General features: G+C 36.6%; 1 protein-coding gene and 1 long non-coding RNA gene across 2 annotated transcripts; one reads left to right on the forward strand and one right to left on the reverse strand.

The window, feature by feature from the left end:
* Positions 1–4,735: 4,735 nt before the first annotated feature.
* On the reverse strand, positions 4,736–7,383 carry LOC149193543 (uncharacterized). The gene is made up of 2 exons (XM_089407350.1): positions 6,050–7,383; positions 4,736–5,964 (listed from the first exon to the last, which is right to left on the reverse strand). The coding sequence occupies exons 1-2, from the start codon at positions 7,356–7,358 to the stop codon at positions 4,736–4,738; spliced, it is 2,538 nt and encodes an 845-aa protein (XP_089263476.1). The 5' UTR covers positions 7,359–7,383.
* A 9,033-nt stretch (positions 7,384–16,416) lies between these two features.
* LOC149193544 (uncharacterized) lies at positions 16,417–16,739 on the forward strand. The gene is made up of 2 exons (XR_016254967.1): positions 16,417–16,476; positions 16,689–16,739. It is a non-coding gene; the product is annotated as an uncharacterized LOC149193544 (long non-coding RNA).
* Positions 16,740–19,963: the final 3,224 nt, after the last annotated feature.

A 19,963-nucleotide genomic window follows, 5' to 3' on the forward strand; every position in this document is an offset into this window, starting at 1 on the left:
GTTTTTGAGTATTTTCAGGTGGAGAACTGATCTGAGAGCTATTGGTTTGTTGACCTTGTTCCTCTAGGGGTAGGAACATCATGTTTAGGGAACTTTGGATCCCTTGGATTATTGACAATTCATGTCTGTTGCTGTAAGGCACAAAATTGTCTATAACATGAAGGTATCTAGATTGGTTTGTATTATATCTTGAAATTCAAATTGAGTTGTGTTACACAAATTGACCTTTAATTCTCAGTTTGACCTTTAATTCTCAGTGTGTTCCATAGATTAGTATTGCAATCACAATGTATACCCAATGTAATACTGAATCACAATGTATACCCAATGTAATACTGAATGTATATCAAAATCCCATGGTATGTGGAATGTATATTAATATTTTAATGGAGATTTCTTGATGGTGAAAAGAGTATAAGAATTTTGAGATTTTCCTTTTGTTTACACATATTCCAGATTTTCTTTAATTACTATAATTTACGTATAATTTCTTTGTTATCTACTTAAGAAATGTTATCTAATTATTATTTTATAAAATTTTGATGTGAATTTCTTTTGAATTTTTTTTTTAACATTTCTTAATTACGGTATAAAATTTTGATGTGAATTTTTTTTTAACTTTTTTTTTGTTTCAATATTTTTTTGATTTCGTGTTTAATTGGGTATATTTTCACTTTATACTGTGTAATTTTTGGTTTAGTATTTGTTGTTTTGCATTTTGATGATTGATTATTGTATGTTGATCAAGAAAATTGAGAAAAATTAGAAGTGTTTAATTACAAACAAATTCAAAATTAAGAGTGCAAACAAATTCAAAATTAAAAGTGCAATGCTTTATGTTATCTTGTTAAGTGAAACATGGATCGTTCTTATTGAAGCAATTGCTATGGTGCGAGCCATAAGGTATTTTTAAAAAATTGAACAAATGGAAGAGGGCAAATGGCCTAAGGTTGTCTTTAATGACATATTGTGCCAAAGAAAGAAGACTTGGATGCATCAAAATAACAAATGGTTTAGTAAAATGGGGTATTTGTTTGAACATGCGTCCCATAAACAGTAAAGAGATAAAAGTTTTTGTTATTGATAAGTTCCACAAGCGTACTTGGGATAAGGACCTAGGGAGAAAAAAAAAATACTATATAAAAGTGTTTAATCTCTCTCATAATCATCAACAAAAAGCATACATAGAGACCGATATTTTTTGGAAAGCCAAAATTCTTATTCCTCACTTAATGACTAATTCTCATTAACAACGTTGTGAAACTGGGCACTGGAAAATGCCCAAAGAAGTGTGGGAGGAAAGAGTATGTGTTTTTTGTTTTTTGGAAAAAGTGGAAACATAAAAGCACTTCATTTTAGAATGTGAGGCCTTCAAAGACAACAGGGAAAGTTATGCAGATATTCTCGTAGGTAGCTCTTAGGATACTCTGAGAAAAGAAGTGTGGGAGGAAAGAGTATGGTTTTTTGTTTTTTCGGGAAGAGTGGAAACATAAAAGCACTTCATTTTAGAATGTGAGGCCTTCAAAGACAACAGGGAAAGTTTTTGCAGATATTTTTGTAGCTAGCTCTTAGGATAATCTGCCAAAAGAAGTGTGGGAGGAAAGAGTATGTATTTTTTGTTTTTCCGCAAAAGTGGAAACATAAAAGCACTTCATTTTAGAATGTGAGGCCTTCAAAGACAACATGGAAAGTTATGCAGATATTGTAGCTAGCTCTTAGGATAATCTATTTAGCTAAGGGTTTGTGGAGAAAGTGAGAATGTTTATTGTGAGGCTTCAAAGGAAAATAATTGAATACATCAACCACATGAAAAACTCACAAACATTAATATATAAACATTAATATATATAGATAAATGACAAATAATTTTCACATTGAATAGACAAAATGTACATAACTGTGGCAGAATGCCATTTTAGCAACATATTTGAAATCTATTATCCGCCAGAATGACTTACTTTAGACCTTGATTACAGGGTGGAAAAATAATAATCGCAAATGTTCACTCGGGTGCGTTGGTCAAGGTTTTGTCGCCAGGTTTGTGTGCCTCTGTTCCTAGGATTAATCCACACATTAATGAATCAATCCATTTCTAAGCAATTACAGCTACATCCAGGCCCGTATTGGTTTTCCCAGGTGATATTTGGAAATTCTGTTGATGTTCTAAACATCATTAACCTTGCTACTGGAAACTGTATTAATTGTGGAAACTCTGTATTAATTATAAGACGTATTGGTAATGTGGCAGAGCAATTGTGAAAATATTTTTATCTATTAATTATAAGACGTACTGGTAGTGTGGCAGAGCAATTGTGAAAATATTTTCAGGTAAAAGGGATCGATGAAGATCATGTAGGTGAATTCCAAAGAGAGATGTATAGCAATGTCTACGGTCATCACCACTCTATTTTGTTAATCATCAATTAATATTTTTTTTTCACTTTGATTTTTGTTTTATTTTTCAATGATAGAAGAAAATTAATTATTGCAGTTAATATAGTTAGTGTGTAGTTTTTGTTTTAGAGAAATGAGAGGGATATTATATTAGAGGAAGAATATTGGAGGTAATTGTAAGTGTTACTTATTTAATTAAATTGATGATGAATTATATTAGTTGAAGAAGATGAACTATATTAGTTGGTTTAAACGTCAACCTAATCTTAATGATGTGATTAATCGGAAAGAGATGTAAGATTCTTCAATGAAGAGGATGTACTACACATTGAAACTTAATTCAATAGAAAAAACAACGTCTTTCTATTATTAAAACAAAAAATGTTACAAATTTTACAGTTATAACTTGATTAACCTGTTACTGTAGAGAGCAAATTTCAAAATTAACTGAATTGGTCAGTTACTGAATTGAGCGGGTTACAATTCAGTTACTGAATTGAGCGGGTTACAAGAATTCCACATAGAAGGGTTATCAAAAACAGATAAGATAACAAAAAGAAAACTAAAGGCTTTCAGAATTAGAAATTAAAATCTAAAGTGCAATTTTACACCACACAAATAATCTTTTAATGTTTTATTGATCATAAGATTTACAAATATAGAAGATATAATACACAGATTGATTGATATTTCTGGGTCATGATTCCAAATTCACAACATAGGAATCAGTAGACTCACGATAACATATGACATAAAAACATTACATTACTTTACTTCCAACGTTCAATCGAACCCACAAAAATATAACAAACACCAAAACAAAAATATCGCAAACAGAAAAACAGTGGCTTTATATCACCCATGCTCTCAAATTCTCAATGAGTTGCTTACATTGGAGCCTTTAATTCACAGCGTGTAACCGCAATGCATGCTGAATGTATATTAATATTCTCAAGTGGAGTTTCCTGGATGAAGTGAAACTCCATCCAATCTAACATGGCACATAAAAGCATAAGCATCTTGAGATTTCCCCCTTTTTTGCACATTTCTATATGGTTTTTTTTATACTGTAATTTGGGAATAATTTTCATGTTATTTAATGACCCAAAGATTAATTACTATTCTATACTTTATATTGATTCTTTAATTACTGTAACCTAGGTCGAGTTTCTATCTAGTCTTTGCTTGTTTGCTTTTAAAAAAAAAAAAAATAATAATTATAATTTGGGTATAGTTTCTATCTTGTTCTTGTTCGGTTTGGTTTTTATTTAAATAATTGGATGTGCAATCTTTTTTCAATTCTTTGAATTTTTTAATTTTTATGGTTTCAACTTTGAATGTGCGTATCAATTATTTGTAATTTTATGGCTGAATGTAGCGTATGTTGTCAAAGATTTCTTTCTTTCCACATGGATAGATGAGGAGGTAATTTTCACAATGGGTATACAAATTGTGCCCAATCAGTTGAAAAATCTAAAAATCTAAATGTAAAACATGGGCTGGTCTCAGGTGTAACGCAAAATAGTGTAAGAAGATGAATACAGACTAAGTAGGATTGACAGTGAACTACAGAACTTAAGTCCCTAAAATTAGAAGATAGTTAGCGGAAATGACACAATTATCACTACTTTTTTGGAAGCGTTGTATGCTAGAAAAACGGACTGTAATCAAGATCCATGACATATGTATTTTTATATTTTTATATTAATATAAAAATATTTTTTTCATAGATTAAGTTTTAATATTAAAATAAAAATTCAGATTTGAAAACCTTTAATTTCATCCCTATTATTATACTAGAAATATATACCCATTATTAAATCTAAATATTTCATAATATTTTCCAAAAATAAATATTCCACATGACCTATTTTTAAATAAACTAAATTTGATTTTATTTTTTTTATATTTTTGATATAAATGAAAAAAAAAAGAAATTAAAAAATTCCACATTATTAAAGTCTAAATCATCCGTAATATTTTATATTTTAAAAATACTATTCTAAACTACCCTAAACAAAACATATTTATATACCAAAAAAAAAGACAACAGTAAAGTTGAAAATAAATATCACAATCTTTGTAAAGTATTAGTTTATAAGAGCCAGCTATCTTTACAACATCCATACAGGGCAACTTTTTATTTAACTTACGTGTTTAACTAATTTGACTTATCAACAGATTCAGTTTCGTGAATATTTACATGATTACGGAAAGGTCCGTTACAAACGGTTACGAATGTAATGAATTATAATTTTAAACAGCTATAAAATTGGTATGCAACGTGTTGAATATATAAAAGTAATAAGTTATTTATATCACATAGTGATTCATTTACATATTATTTTCGGAATCTATACACTCCATAAAATGGTTGTATTTTTGGAGGTATGATCCAATCTCTAGTTTTTTTACATAACATTATTATGCCTACAAGCATCCCAAATCCAATCGATGTGCCCAACCCCACTGCGATCAATGATACATGTTTATTGACACGACTGAACCATGTCTCACTAACACCTTTCATTGTGCTTTTTTGAGGTTGTTTTTCTTTTTCCTTGCATGCTGGTAAAGGAAAACCACATAAACACTCGTTACTTTGAAATGAAGTAGAATTGAAAGTGTCAAATTGTGTTCCTTTCGGGATCCTCCAACAAAGTTTGTTGGATGAAACATCCAAAGATGCAAGCTTAGTTAAAGTAGAGAGCTCTTGAGGGATCTTGCCACTCAAATCATTATTGGCCAAGTCCAATTGTTCCAAAGAAGATATTTCACCAAGAGATGCAGGTATTTTCCCTTCTAGCCTGTTCCTTGATAAATTTAACAACCGTAGGCTACTGACATTTCCTATGCTTGGAGGTATTTCTCCCACAAGATTATTGTTGGACAAGTCCAATATTGTGTTTGTGGACAACACATATGTTAGAGTGTACTCATATCCCTTGATGACAATTTCTAGATCCTCATAGAGTGTATTACCACTGAGTTTGGAAGAACCGACAATTTTGAATCCTCGGAGTCTTTGAAGATTGGATGGTATCCTTCCACTAATTCTGTTGTTGGATAAATCCAACACTTGCAACTGGGTCAGACTTGTGATGTTTGAAGGAATATCCCCATGAAGTTTATTATAATTGACACTTAAAACTCTCAACTCATGAAAGGATGCAAGGTACCCAGGTAGTTGACCTGTGAATTCATTTCTACTTAAATCTAGTAGTTGAAGTTGGGTGCATTGAGCCAAAGAATTAGGGAGAGTTTGAAAGAAGTTATTAGAATAAACTGAAAGAACCTCCAAAGAAACAGGAAATCTTATGTCTAGATTTCCACTCAATTTGTTCTCAGACACCTTCAACCTCTGTAACATGGTGCATTTACTTAAAGTTGGTGGTATTGTCCCTGACAAGAAGTTGTTATTCAACATTAAATTCTTCAAAGAATTGCAGTGGCCTAGAGATGCAGGAATCCTTCCATTCAACTTGTTTTTGGATAAGTCTAACACTTCTAGTCCCACACATTTGCCAATATGATGCGGGATTGGTCCATCGAGATTGTTTTCATATATAACTAATTATTGAAGTGAAACCAAAGCACTAATACTTTCAGGAATGTTGCCGAAAATTGGATAAGTCTAACACTTCTAGTCCCACACATTGGCCAATATGATGCGGGATTGGTCCATCGAGACTGTTTTCATATATAACTAATTTTTGAAGTGAAACCAAAGCACTAATACTTTCAGGAATGTTGCCGAAAATATTATTTGAATATAAGTAGAAGGTTCTAAGAGAGTGAAGCTTTCCTATACTAGTTGGAATTGTATTTGTAAAATTGTTTCTATCTAAATAAAGTTGTTCAAGCTTCGTCAAATTGGCAATTCCTTCTGGTATTTTTCCACTCAACTTGTTTGTGCCAAGACTAAGGAAGGTCAACTCACTCAATTGTGTAATGGCTTTAGGTATACCACCAGTCAAGCTATTGGCACCAAGATTGAGGTAAGTAATCTCTGTCAAATTACCAATGGATTCAGGAATTGGCCCAATAAAATTGTTATAACTAATAGACAAGCTTTGGAGAGAGGTGCAGTTGCTCAAAATGGGAGGGATGTGACCGGTGAGTGAGTTGCGATCCAAGGAAAGATATGATAGACTTTTCATCAAACCCAAAAAGAAAGGGATTGGACCCGTGAGATTGTTGGAATTAAGGGACAACAATCGGAGAGAAGTGCAGTTTCCAAGAGAAGTTGGAATACTTCCACTGAGGCTATTACGGTCCAAGCGAACATGTTCCAACCTGAGTAGGTGACCGAATTCTGTTGGTATAGTCCCTGTCAAACTGTTTGTTGAAAGTTGGATGCATTGAAGCCGTGTGCAATTACACAATGCCTTTGGAATAGAACCGTGGAGCAAATTAAAGCCGAGGTCCAGCAATCCCAGCGCCTTTAGTTGCCCAAACTCCGGTGGAACTATTCCTGTCAAATTATTCTGGGAAAGATTCAGAATTCTTAATAAAGAGAGACTGCCGAGAGAGGGTGATATCCTACCTTGCAATCCTAATCCAGGCAGTATTATGGCAGTCACTCGTTTTGTGCGCCTTCGGCAGAAAATGCCATTCCAGGAGCACACGTTATGGGAGTTTTCTGCCGTCCAGTTGAGCAGCGATGCATCCGGATCCGATGTGAGCGCCTTTCTGAAAGACAAAAGGTCCTCTAAGTCCCTTTGATCGCCGGTATCCATGGATGAAGATCTAAATTTAGACTGCTCCAGATTGCCTTCGTCTTCCTTTAAAACAAAATCATGGGGCCGAAAAGAAGCACTTCCACCCATATACGGCTGATCATGGAATAAACCATGTTGCCTGTGAATATGTGAGGAATAAGTAAGACTCGCTGCAGGGACAGTAGCTAATGCGAGGCTCACAAAGCACATAAGCATCGTCATCGCCATAGTACCTTTCTCCATTTCTCTCTTTCCCAATCCTAACGACTTGAATGGGTTGCCTGTGAGTTACCTTGTGTTCCAGTGCAATCACACATATAAATATCGGAGTTCTCATATCGAGTCTTTGAAGGTGTCAGATCAGTTGAAAAGTCTAAATAGAATCTGAAGCCAAAGCCGAAAGTATGCGCGGACATGATCCATTGAATTTTCTCACATATTGATCTAGAGACAATGGTATTGAGCAGTGCCAGTGGAACAAAACTTCTACCTTTAGGGTAGAGAACTTTTAGCAGATGTATTACTTGCCGCAGCCAGTGGAAAAAATGGATGCACTCTTCACCCACCCCAACAGTAGTACGAACTCAAGAGACATATTGAAGAGTTGGGTGAGAGAGTTGTCCAAGTTCAGGACGACACCCAACCAAGTATACAAGGAAAAGACACTGCAGAAGGCTTATTAGTTCTTGTTCATCTTCACATTCTGATTGTATGGTCAAGAGAGTACAAAAAACTTCCTGTAGATTTGGGTGATCGTGTTGGATCAACTGGTGAACGAAGAAAGAACCTTTCAATTGGTCCAACATGTTGCCTCTCCAGCTGAAGGGGTAAGTAACAAATGCCCGACATTCGCCCAAGGGTCAGAAAGTAAAGCTATTCATGTCTGCCTACATGCTTGATGCAATCTATGCCCGTCAGCAGTTCCATGGCTTGGGAAGGGCATGGACACCTTCAAAAACCTTTGTACACATCTGTTGCAGGTTGTTCTCCGAGTGCAGCTTCTGTGGATTTATACTATAGTTATCTGACCACTTCGTCACCCCGGTGTACATGATGATCTTTGAGCAGGATCCGCCTTGCATGTCACAGGTAGTGATGGAGGCATTGGTTAACATAGAATATTGGTACGCCTCACCCCTTGGCACCTTCATCTGAATGTACAATGAAAAGAAGGCTCTGCATGTATTACCGAAGTTTACCATGGAAAAGTTGGTCATGCAAGAGGTTGCATACCACATCTCGATACGGTTGTCAGTGAGACTGCAAAGGAAGAAGAAGGCACATTGGCTCACTCTTCCTTTGCGTATCGAGTTGCATGAGATCTAGAGTCTCAAGCATATTGAGGCTAAGAGAAAGGAATTCAAGAGGTTCACCTTCGGCACTAGAAGTTTCAATACATGTGACCTACATTTCTTAGTGAAGGACCATTGTGCGAGAGTGTATCATCCTTGGATCCATGGGGCATGTCATTGGCCTGAGGAAGACCTATGGAGGTATTGCTACAGCTCCTTAAAGCTCAATGAACCAGTCACAATGGCTGTAGAATGGTTAGCAGCGCACAAGGTAGCAACATCTTAGAGAGAAGCAACATCAGCACCAACAAAGGGCGACAAACTTGTGCATGACAAAGGCAAGAGGAATATTGCCGACAGCACAGAGGCAGAGAAAGGTTGTAAGTTCAAGGCAGATCCACTTGTATTAAGAGTAGCTTTGGAGATTGCAGCAAAGAAGCGACATCACAACAAAAGGATGGTGCAAAGACAGAGGGAGAAATAGAAACTGGAGGAGGCAAAGAAGAAGTTGTAGGAGGTGAATCAACAACTAAGGGAAGAACAAGAGTTGTGCAGAAAGGGAAAGGAAGCGCAGCAAGAACATGAACAACAAGAAGCGCAGTGTGCACACATTAATGAAACTGCGCAAATACAAGTTATTGACTCATCACAGCTGGCATATAGCAAACAGGATGAGCAGTGACAGGAGCAAGACTTTCTCAAGAGATTGAACAGATGTTGGAAGATGGGCATGGATTTGCTTTAGCTAGAGCAAGATCAAGATATAGATCTCATGCCCAAAGGCCTAGAGGTCACTCTGCCAGTTTCACCAGATCTAGGAGCAGAGCAAGTCCAAAGTGATCAAGGAGACACTCAAATCCTTGAGGACAATCCGGAAGAAGATGTGCACAACATATCCTTTGACAAGTCACAACAAAGAGTTGTATAATCATGCAGAGCGTCCACTTCAAATATCCATGTATCTCCTACGTAGTTTCAAGAATGAGTGATCGTGTCCGATGTGCATAGACATATAGCTGCATTGGCTGATGCTAAAAAGGCATATGCCGAAGCCACTAGCTCAAGTGTGAGATTCTTGATAGTTGAGAATGAGTGCATGACTAAGGAGTTGCAAGTGGCTAAGCAGGGAGAAGAGCAAGCTACAACATCCACTAGAGCAGAGTTGAGGGAAGTGATACTTAATGAAGAATCGTCTCTCGAGACAGTCATGTGGAAGCTGTACTTCAAGTTCGTCATTGTGCATAAGTCAGTTGCCCATCTTAATGCTTAGTAGCAGAACTGTGTTACGAGAGCACACATCTTGACATATATACAAACTATTGTCGATCACATGTAGATATGGACAATGAGGTACAAAGTAGCCCCGTTGTACTTGCCAAAGATGATGAAACCAAAGTTAGTGGAGTTGAAAGCATGTATCTAGAGTTAGATTTGGAATTATGAGGAGCTCCTACAACTCATCACCAGCTTTTAGGCTTCACATGCATGAGTGTTTAGGAGTGTGGATATCATTGTGTACATGCAAGTGATCCCATCCATTGCCACACTCACTGAGGTGAAAGCAAAGAACCAAGTCTGACTGGAGCTAGACATGTACTTCAAACAGTTGATGTGCATAGCCACGAACGTAGATTTGCAGATGAGCATAGACACTCTGCACTAGTATGTCACTGGTCCGGTTTTACTCAAGACCTTGATGTGCATGTTATATGAGGAGTTGGACAGAGGTGCCAAATCAATGTACCCAGATGCAACGGAGGCAAGAATTTTCTTTCAGAAGGATGTCACTACGGAGTACATAGACACCATAACAGAATACCAAGCTTGGCATCAATTTTCCACCATCGATCACTAAGAGGATGTCGATGAGTTAGTCTTCCCACAGTTGTCCGATTATCAATGATGTCTTGCATGGCTTACTCAAGCCCATTTTTGTCTCACATGGGTACATGTGAAGATTGTATTGTAAAAATGTTGTAAAGTGAAAGACCAAGTGTCAATAGTAGAATGTAAACATTCATGTGTAAGTTGAAGAGTCATAAGGGTAGCTCAAGAGTCACAAAGGGGAATGTCAAGGGTCACCCCACTCTTTGTTATATATAAAACCTCATAACTCATTGCACAGGATTTTGGGAGCCAAGCTTCTGATAGGTATAACTTAGAGAAAGCTTGGAGTGTATTGTAATGAGCTTTGGATTCTCCACAGTGTAGAGCGAGTACATATCTTTGGAGGAGCAGACAGCAGTGACTCTAACATTCCACTATTGGGGCTAGTGGTTGTCATGGTTGTATGTATGATTGGATCTTTCACTCTTTTAATATAACAGAGCCAACACATTTCATGCATGTAACATTATTGTAGTTTGACTATTCTGGTTACTCTAATAATGTATATAGTTGTAACTTATGCATGTATATATGGACTATTCCATACGTGTTTGTATGAATCTTATTGAAGCGTGTTGTTTATTTAACTCATCACTTTGGATTGTCGACTATTCTACTTTCCATCTTGTGATGTCTTTCAAATCGTGTGTTCCCTTTCAAGTTGCATACTATTACTGTCTTGTAAGGGGCACACTCTTCTCCCCTTCCATGTGTTAGAGCCTTTCCATGCGTCTTCCCTGACTTGCTTCAAGGTCACACCCTTGCTTCCAACAAGGACATCTTACTTTCCTCTACGCAACCACAGTGAAGGCAATACTGTACTACCCACTGCTGGGACTCCTACTCCAAATGGTCTGAGGTCTAGTTGGGACTTCTTACTGAGGAGATACCTTGGCATGTTGGTAGGTATAACACCATTAACAGACTGAAAAAACATAATGGTATTTTACAGGTATGGCAGAGCTGAAGGTATCATGGCGAGAACGACATTTGGAGCCCCTTCGTGCCGATGTTTAGGGGAATCAAGCAGTGAGAGGGGTGCTGGCACGATATGGCATGTGGAAGTTCTTGGAGAACACTATGATGAGGGCTGGAGAGCCCTTGCTATCGAGGATAGTGAGTTATTGGGACCCAGATTAGGAGGCCTCTATAGTAAAATGGCACAGGATCAATATCATGATCCAAGACATATATTTTCTGATAGGATTTACCCTCTTGGGAGTGGTAGGGGAGATACATCTAGTGTTGTCTCGTGGGAGGCATATTGGTGAGTTTCCTGATCGCCACTATGTACCAGGGAGTCATGCAAAGGGGATGACCATACAGATCACTAACTTGGAGAGGCTTGAGACATGAGCTACAGTCGCAGCGGTGCTGCGGATTTGTGGGAGTCATGTCGTCCACCATATCACTGGAGGGCATATGATGTTGTCGTCGTTGAAACGATAGTTGATATTATGTAGATGTGGGACCAATGATAACTATTCGTTTGGGACAATTTTATTCTCACTTTTCTTTGAGAATATCCCCACTATTTGACCTCATGTTCAGATCCGTGATGGGGGCCCACAGGAGCCCAGGATGCACCGCTTGGGACAACTACTAAGATGAGGTGGAGGAGGGGGAGTCAGATGAGTGTTATGACCCAAGTTTTTCACTCATTGGGAGCATATGGCACTATATATAGATGCTTATCCATACAATGGCATGAACTATCAAGAGGATCCTAACTTACGACTTCCACCAGGACGAGCATGGGGCCCAGATGGTAAGTGAAAGTTTCTATATATTTGATGCATTTATAGTTTAATAAATATATGTATGTGGTACTAATTTCTAAACTTTGTGGTATGCATATATAGCACTAGTGAGGCCGGCGGGATACATGGGATGAGCTGTAGTGTGGAGGACTGCAGATCAGGGTGGTACCTCATCACAACAAAGACTAGGTGGTGATGCTCTAATGGAGGATCTGTTACACATATGTGATGTACTACTGACTAGGGTGATAGAGTGCAGGTGGAATGAGTTAGAAGATCGATATATAGATGACTGCACATGCCTTCTCTCAGAGCGACGAGGAATCATGCAGCGCATTATGATGGCCGATCAAGCATTATGAGATCTATAGACTGGGGGGATGGAGCCATTGGCTTGGGACCCTCCATATGATAGTGATTAGGCATAGGGATAAGTGCGTCCCCATTCTTTTATGATAACATGCGAATGAGCATGTCATATGTATTTAGAGTAGTGGACTGAAAACATTGTATGACGATACATATTTATGATTATGTATTTTTTTGCGATGATTATGGTTTGCCATTTGTTTATGGATGTCTTCTTACATGTGATAAATGTCAATTTAGAATGTTATTAACAATGGTATCTACATAGTGATTGTGGGCTCTAGGAACATGATTGAACGAAATGTATTCAAATTCACGTGCCAAAAACTTAACTCGTATATATTTTCTAAATAAGACAAGATTTCTAGTGATATGAATGACTATGTGTTTTAATGAATGATTGTCCATTATTGACAATGTATTGTAATAAAAAATAAAATTATAAAAATAAATAATATAATAATATAATAATATAATAATAAAACTAGATGTTGAAAAAGATTATTAAAAATTATAAATAAAACTAAATGTTTGAAAAAAATATTAAAAAATTATATATATTTTATAAGTTAATATTTAAATATAAAAATAAATATTTAATAATGCAAATATAACCTTTAAAATATTCTTTTAAGAGTCTTAATTGTAACATAGGGACATGAGTCTGGCCCAACTTCTTTATAATTCCTCGTTAAGGAGCACTGACATGGACGGAAAACTTATCACTTACAGAAGCATTGAAACCTATATGGTGGTTGTAACAATGTCACAAACCCAAGTCACTTCATTAATGTATAAAATGTTGAAATATAAGGGACCTATAAATTATATACTATTATATATTAGATATATAGTTATGTAATATTAGAACCATATTATCTTTTTAGAATGAAATATGGTTCTACATCTCCATTACTTCGAAAAATAATATAATTTCACTTTCATAGGAAATATATTTATATGGGCCAAAATATGAATGCAAATCATACACATGTACAAATTTATTTTCAAATAAAATAACGAAAGACATTAGCATTATGTGGAATATTTGTCTTTTATTAGTCCCTGCCATCTGGCAATGGCCAGGGACTATAGTAATCAGATTCACGATTTTTAGCATTAATTCACGCGGTTTATACACTGAAAAACCCTGAGTGTGTGGCTTATGCAACCCGTTCCGTAAGTTAACTATATGGTAGTTTGTTTCATCATCTTATTTGGCCTCTTCCCGAGGAGAAGAGGCCAAAAGCATATGTTATTTTCGACTTGCGTTGTTTTCATTATTTGGAAGTGGAGATTAATGCTAGCATAAGGACTATTACAATCGAATTGCATTGAGATCTGAGGCATATGTACACCCAACAAAAAATTTAACCAAAGTTTTCTGTACACGCGGCTTTACGGACTCTGGTCACAATATTCTGAAGGCTGGTCCACGCGTCTTCTCTTCTATTATACACTTGACACGTTTCCCTGACCGCTTATACGCTTGACACATTTCCCTGACCGCTTGAGAAAATTCAAAAAAATCTATGTGGGTTAGAAAATTCTATATCGGTTCAATGGAATTTTGTGAATTATTGAAATTTTTGCGGAACGATGAAGCCTGCCTGATCATTCAGTGAAGCTAGATCACTCACTGAAGTGATCATGGTGATCTCAGTCCGATCACTAAACTGATATTGGTCCGGGTCCGATCACTCACTGAACCCTGCCCACATCCAGTTGTTGTGATGTCCACACCCAGATGCTATTCATATTGTTAGAATTTTTGTGTTTTTCAGATATTATTAGTAATCAGTAATTAGTTTTGCATTTTTTCCAGATATTATCAGTAATCAATATTGCAATTGAATGCATTATCAATAGCTTACCAGGCGTGAAATTTGTTACCTGCGTATGCATTGCTTGGTATGCCTGTACCTGCTTTCCAAATTTCTTTTTCTTTTGGGCAGGACTAAACTCTTCTCCACCATTTCTTGTTTGGAAGTGGACAAGGCCTGCTTGGTATGCCTGTACCTGCTTTCCAAATTTCTTTTCCTTATGTTCTCTGTTTGTAAGAACTAGATACTACTTATGTTCTCTGTTTGTAAGAACCAGGCTAAAGTACTTCTTTCGTAAGAACCAGATGAGAAATCATGAGTTGTTAGTCCTTAGTTATTAAAAATCAGATGAGAAATCATGATTTGTTAGCTGGTAGATACACAACAATTTAAACGATTGATTTATAAATAGAGAAGGGCTTGAAACTTCTTACAAAACAATTTATAAACGTAGGAAAAATGTTCGTAACGACAGAAATTAGGATTAGAAATCTTTGAAAATATTCGAGGGCCAAAGCAATTTTCTGAATGACTAATAAACATATAAACGTTGCAGGGCTTGAGCCTATTTTCAAAACAATTTATAAACAAAGGATTTCTAAACTTGTTCACCTGCGATTCAGTCAAAAGGTCCAAGTATGTGGACAAGCGCGGCGAACGAACTTTGGTTGTTGTCACCAAATGCGACCGCGCACCTGAAGGGCTTCTAGAGATGGTCACCATGAACATCGTCGACATACGCCTGTTCAGCTGCGCCTCTTCTTCAGAGCTCTGGAGCCCGTCGTCTTCTCTAAAGTTGAAATGGGGTTTGTTATCACAGAGCAGAACAAAGAACAAATGCTCTCTGGGCTCTATTATGCTCTGAGATGGCCATGTTTTGTAACAGGTACCTGCCTCTTCCACATGGAGTGCTGGAGATCAATGCATCAATGGCATTTTTTGCAGAGTATCTCCTGTTAAACTTTCATTCTACAAGCCATGCTAGTCTTGAAGGCCGCTATCACCAAATTCTAGTGTTGCTTGTGGGTCTTTGTATTATTTCAGCAGTATTGGCAGCAACATTTCCCAAGAGCTTTGTGGTAGATTTATTAGGTGGCATCACATTACATTGCAGGGTCTTCCTGCTTGGGTTTCAGGTTTCAATATGCCTGATAACAGATGTTAGCCTGATGCAACCTTAGGTGGCCTGCTTTAGAGACCCTTCTCGGGTTTCAATCTTCCTGCTCGGGTTTAAGGTTTCAATCTGCCTGATCACATATGTTAGCTTGATGCAACCTTAAGGTGGTCTGCTGTAGAGCTTTCATGTGTTATGCTATGGAGAGAGAGGTGTTAGGCACATGGCCCTCATGTAGGGCCCACAAGGTGGATAAAAGTTTTGATTTTCATTTTTATTTTTATTGAAATCGATTTATTTTCTTATTTTTATTTAAATTTGAAATTTCATGGTGCATTGTCATTTCTCAGTTGAGATCTTACCAGGGTTCTGCCCCATTGATTCACTCTTTGCCTCTGTCAACGGATACGACTTAACGACCCTCTTCCGGTTTTGGAGCTTTCTTCGTTTCTAAACGACTTGAATTTCTCTCCCCACCGGTTACTTCGGAAACATCAACTCCAGCTCCCCTCCCTTATTGATTGTTGGGCAGCATGACCAAATGCACAATATCCAGATCCACTCTTAAGTGACGGGACAGATGGCCTCAATTTCAATGCTGCAGAGGGGTAGATAGCTATGAGAGTGAGCAGGGAACGCGAATGCATAACCGAAGGGGATCAACATAAATCAAAAGGTGTTCAATAATGGTTTTCGAAGCGAGGTTCCATATTCATATACGGAGCGAGCAAGCTATTAATTGGCACAATTCACATCAAAAGATGAGCCATGCAAAAATATAATGCTGAATTAAAAATTCAAAATTAGAGGCATCTTTGTTCAGGGAGCTCTTTCTCATTGGTCATTTAAGTCAGTAATCCATGGGCTGTACATTGAGATATGTTTCAGGTCATTACACTGTTGTCATGCAGAAATGTAAGTTGTAACGTTGTTGAATTAAGAATTCAAATTGTAATTTAAAAAATTGTATGCTAATATTTGATTTATCCAACATTATGTTAAATAGACAGTTTACGTCGCCCTTACTTGGGAAGTGAATGAATCTGTGGATTGTTCTTTGCAGGTTCATTCATTGGAAATCCAAACTGATTGAAAAATTCAACTGTTCTCACAATGGTATGCAATGTGAATTTATTTCAACTCATATACTTTTCCAAATATGGATTTTTTATTGGAATTTAGTTGCCTTATTTCAGCCTAATAGAATATTGACTTAAAAGGAACATCTGATCTCCTCCTTTTTTCATGTTTCGATTTCACATAAAATAAAAAACTAGTCTCAAACAATGTGTGCACTAAGATCTAATAATATTAGGAAATGGTTGCAGTTTTTTGGGGGTTATGGATATCCTGCTACATCATTCGAGCAGACTTATAGATGTTATCCGGCTTCTTTTATTGATAAGGTATTGCTTTTACTATTAATTTTTGATATTGTAGATTAAATATATGATAGTAAATCAGGTTTTCTAATTTGTCTCATTTATATAGGTGGTTAAGTTTCCCCTACCTACTAGTGTGTATCCAGAAATAAGAGAATAGAAATTAAAGTTACCATCAGTGAAATCCGTTATTTTAAAGAAAAGAATTTTTTTTTAATATATTGAAATAAAAGAATTTCCAAACTGCCGCAGCTGTATCTGTAAGCAGGGTGTTATACAGGGCTTTCTAGAAAACTTACAAATTGCAAGTTGATTACAACTATTCAATGCCAAAGACAACGTTTTTAATAGATTGGGAGTTTTTCCCCATAGATTGTTGGGGATGAATTGCCCATATGGTCGATTATCATGAATGCATTGATCTGTTTGTGTGAGTATGCAGATCAGCGTCCCATGTGTGAACTACCCATTTTCGCTTCTGTATCTCTTATATATTCTATTGTATTCCTTGCATTTTAATTCCTTCTTGACACTGTCAATTGAGTCTTTGTCTCCTTGAGCTTCTATTTGCATGTGTAATGTGCATTGATCTGTTGAATAATTCTTGACTCAGTGTTATTCTTTTACTATTTTGAGTTCTCTTCTAAGTTATGTTACTGTTCTTCCCTTGTTCATAAATACTGATTTGTGTTCTTGCTTGTAAGCTTTATTCTGTTCAGGCTATTATGTTTCTGTTCATATTTGCCTTCTTCTGTTCTATCAACCCAGAAATGCCTTCTAATATGTGGAGATAAATCCCTCATGATCTCTAGGAACACCAGCCAGTTTTTTTGTTTTTTACTTCAATAGTACAATGTGTTTTGGCAATGTGTGGGATGAATTTGTAAGATTCAAGAAAGCCTTGAAATAATCTTTTTGTTTATTGGATTTTAATTTTGGAGCAAAAAATGTACATGTTGGCTTAAAGCCTTTTACGAACTTAAATTATTCACCTTCAGTTGAATAATTCTTGACTCAGTGTTATTCTTTTGCTATTCTCAGTATTGTTTGTTTCTGTTATGCTTGTCAGATTAGATTGCAGTTACTAGTGCTGTTGTTTTTCTGTTGTTGTGTTTTAATTGAGATGGCCATGTTTCATAACAGGTACTTTCCTCTTCCACATGGAGTGCTGGAGATCATTGCAGCAGTGGCTTTTTTTGCAGAGTATCTACTGTTTAACTTTCATTCTACAAGCCATGTTGGTCTTGAAGGCCGTTATCACCAAATTTTAGTGTTGCTTGTGGGTCTCTGTATTATTTCCGCAGTATTGGCAGCAGCATTTCCCAAGAGCTTTGTGGTAGATTTATTAGGTGGCATTACATTACATTGCAGGGTATTTGGTTTTATAAGGTTGCATTTACCTTGTATCGCCCTATGATGCCAACTGGTTGCGGCATCAAGGATCATGAAATAGCATGTGAGTCCAAAGAATTTGAAATGAGGGGACAACTCTGAAGCTGCTGCTTCCATTCTATTAAGTGTTTCAGTATGTTTGCTAGCAGCCACCTACATCTGTTAGTATTATTATTGTAATATTTCTGGCTTGCTCCTAAGCCTAGTACTTCAATTTTAGGTGCATACGTTGTTGGTTATTTAACATGTCAGAAATAGAAATTAAAGTTACCATCAGTGAATTCCCTTATTTTAAAGAATTTCCAAACTGCCACGGCTGTATCTGTAAGCAGGGTGTTATACAGGGCTTTCTAGAAAACTTACAAATTGCAAGTTGATTACAACTATTCAATGCCAAAGACAACGTTTTTAATAGATTGGGAGTTTTTCCCCATAGATTGTTGGGGATGAATTGCCCATATGGTCGATTATCGTGAATGCATTGATCTGTTTGTGTGAGTATGCAGATCAACGTCCCATGTGTGAACTACCCATTTTGGCTTCTGTATCTCTTATATATTCTATTTCATTCCTTGAATTTTAATTCCTTTTTGACACTGTCAGTTGAGTCTTTGTCTCCCTGAGCTTCTGTTTGCATGTGCAATGTGCATTGATCTGTTGAATAATTCTTGACTCAATGTTATTCTTTTGTTATTTTGAGTTCTCTTCTAGGTTATGTTACTGTTCTTCCCTTGTTCATAAATACCGATTTGTGTTCTTGCTTGTAAGCTTTATTCTGTTCAGGCTATTCTGTTTCTGTTCATGCTACTCTGTTTCTGTTCATATTTACGTTCCTCTATTCTATCAACCCAGAAATGCCTTCTAATCTGTGGAGATCAATCCCTCATGATCTCTAGGTTGGCAATGTGTGGGATGAATTTGTAAGATTCAAGAAAGCCTTGAAATAATCTTTTTGTTTATTGGATTTTAACTTTGGAGCAAAAAATGTACATGTTGGCTTAAAGCATTTTACGAACTTAAATTATTCACCTTCAGTTGAATAATTCTTGACTCAGTGTTATTCTTTTTCTATTCTTAGTATTGTTTGTTTATGTTATGCTTATCATATTAGATAGTAGTTACTAGTGCTTTTGTTTTTTTGCTGTTGTGTTCTAATCGAGATGGCCATGTTTCGTAATAGGTACTTACCTCTTCCACATTGAGTGCTGAAGATCATTGCAGCAATGGCGTTTTTTGCAGAGTATCTGCTGTTTAAATTTCATTCTATAAGCCATGCTGGTATTGAAGGCTGCTATCACCAAATTCTAGTGCTGCTTGTGGGTCTCTGTATTATTTCAGCAGTATTGGCAGCAGCATTGCTTGTGGGTCTCTGTATTATTTCAGCAGTATTGGCAGCAACATTTCTTAACTGTAGCTGGCAAATGCTTAAAAACAAAGTTCCCTTGCTCTAGCTTCTTCTCAGCATCTAGTACGGTTTTCGTGACTTGCCCACTCTTGCATTCTCAGGATGAACTTAACGCAGGGACTTGCTGCCTCGCAGCTCATCTTGTTTCTTTTGCTTTCCTCTTTACTTTTCTAAGAGGGCAAGCTGATCATGAATGGTGAATACATCACTCTAAAATTTGAGTTCTATTTTTGGTTAATGTAAAGTAATATGAGTATGATGCATTTATGATACATTCCTTAATATGTATGAATAGCTTACATTCTTAAGGAGTGATTTCTTGTACAGATCCAATATTCTTCTTTTTATGTACCAATTGTGTAGGACCTATTTCGGAATAGGTAGTGCCTTGGTGAAATTCTCTCGTACATGGATTATCCTTTTA

The sequence above is a fragment of the Pinus tabuliformis genome, chromosome 2_2 (genome assembly GCF_031772625.1).
Source record: "Pinus tabuliformis cultivar Carrire ecotype Pingquan chromosome 2_2, CPIR1, whole genome shotgun sequence".
NCBI classification, from domain to species: domain Eukaryota; kingdom Viridiplantae; phylum Streptophyta; class Pinopsida; order Pinales; family Pinaceae; genus Pinus; species Pinus tabuliformis.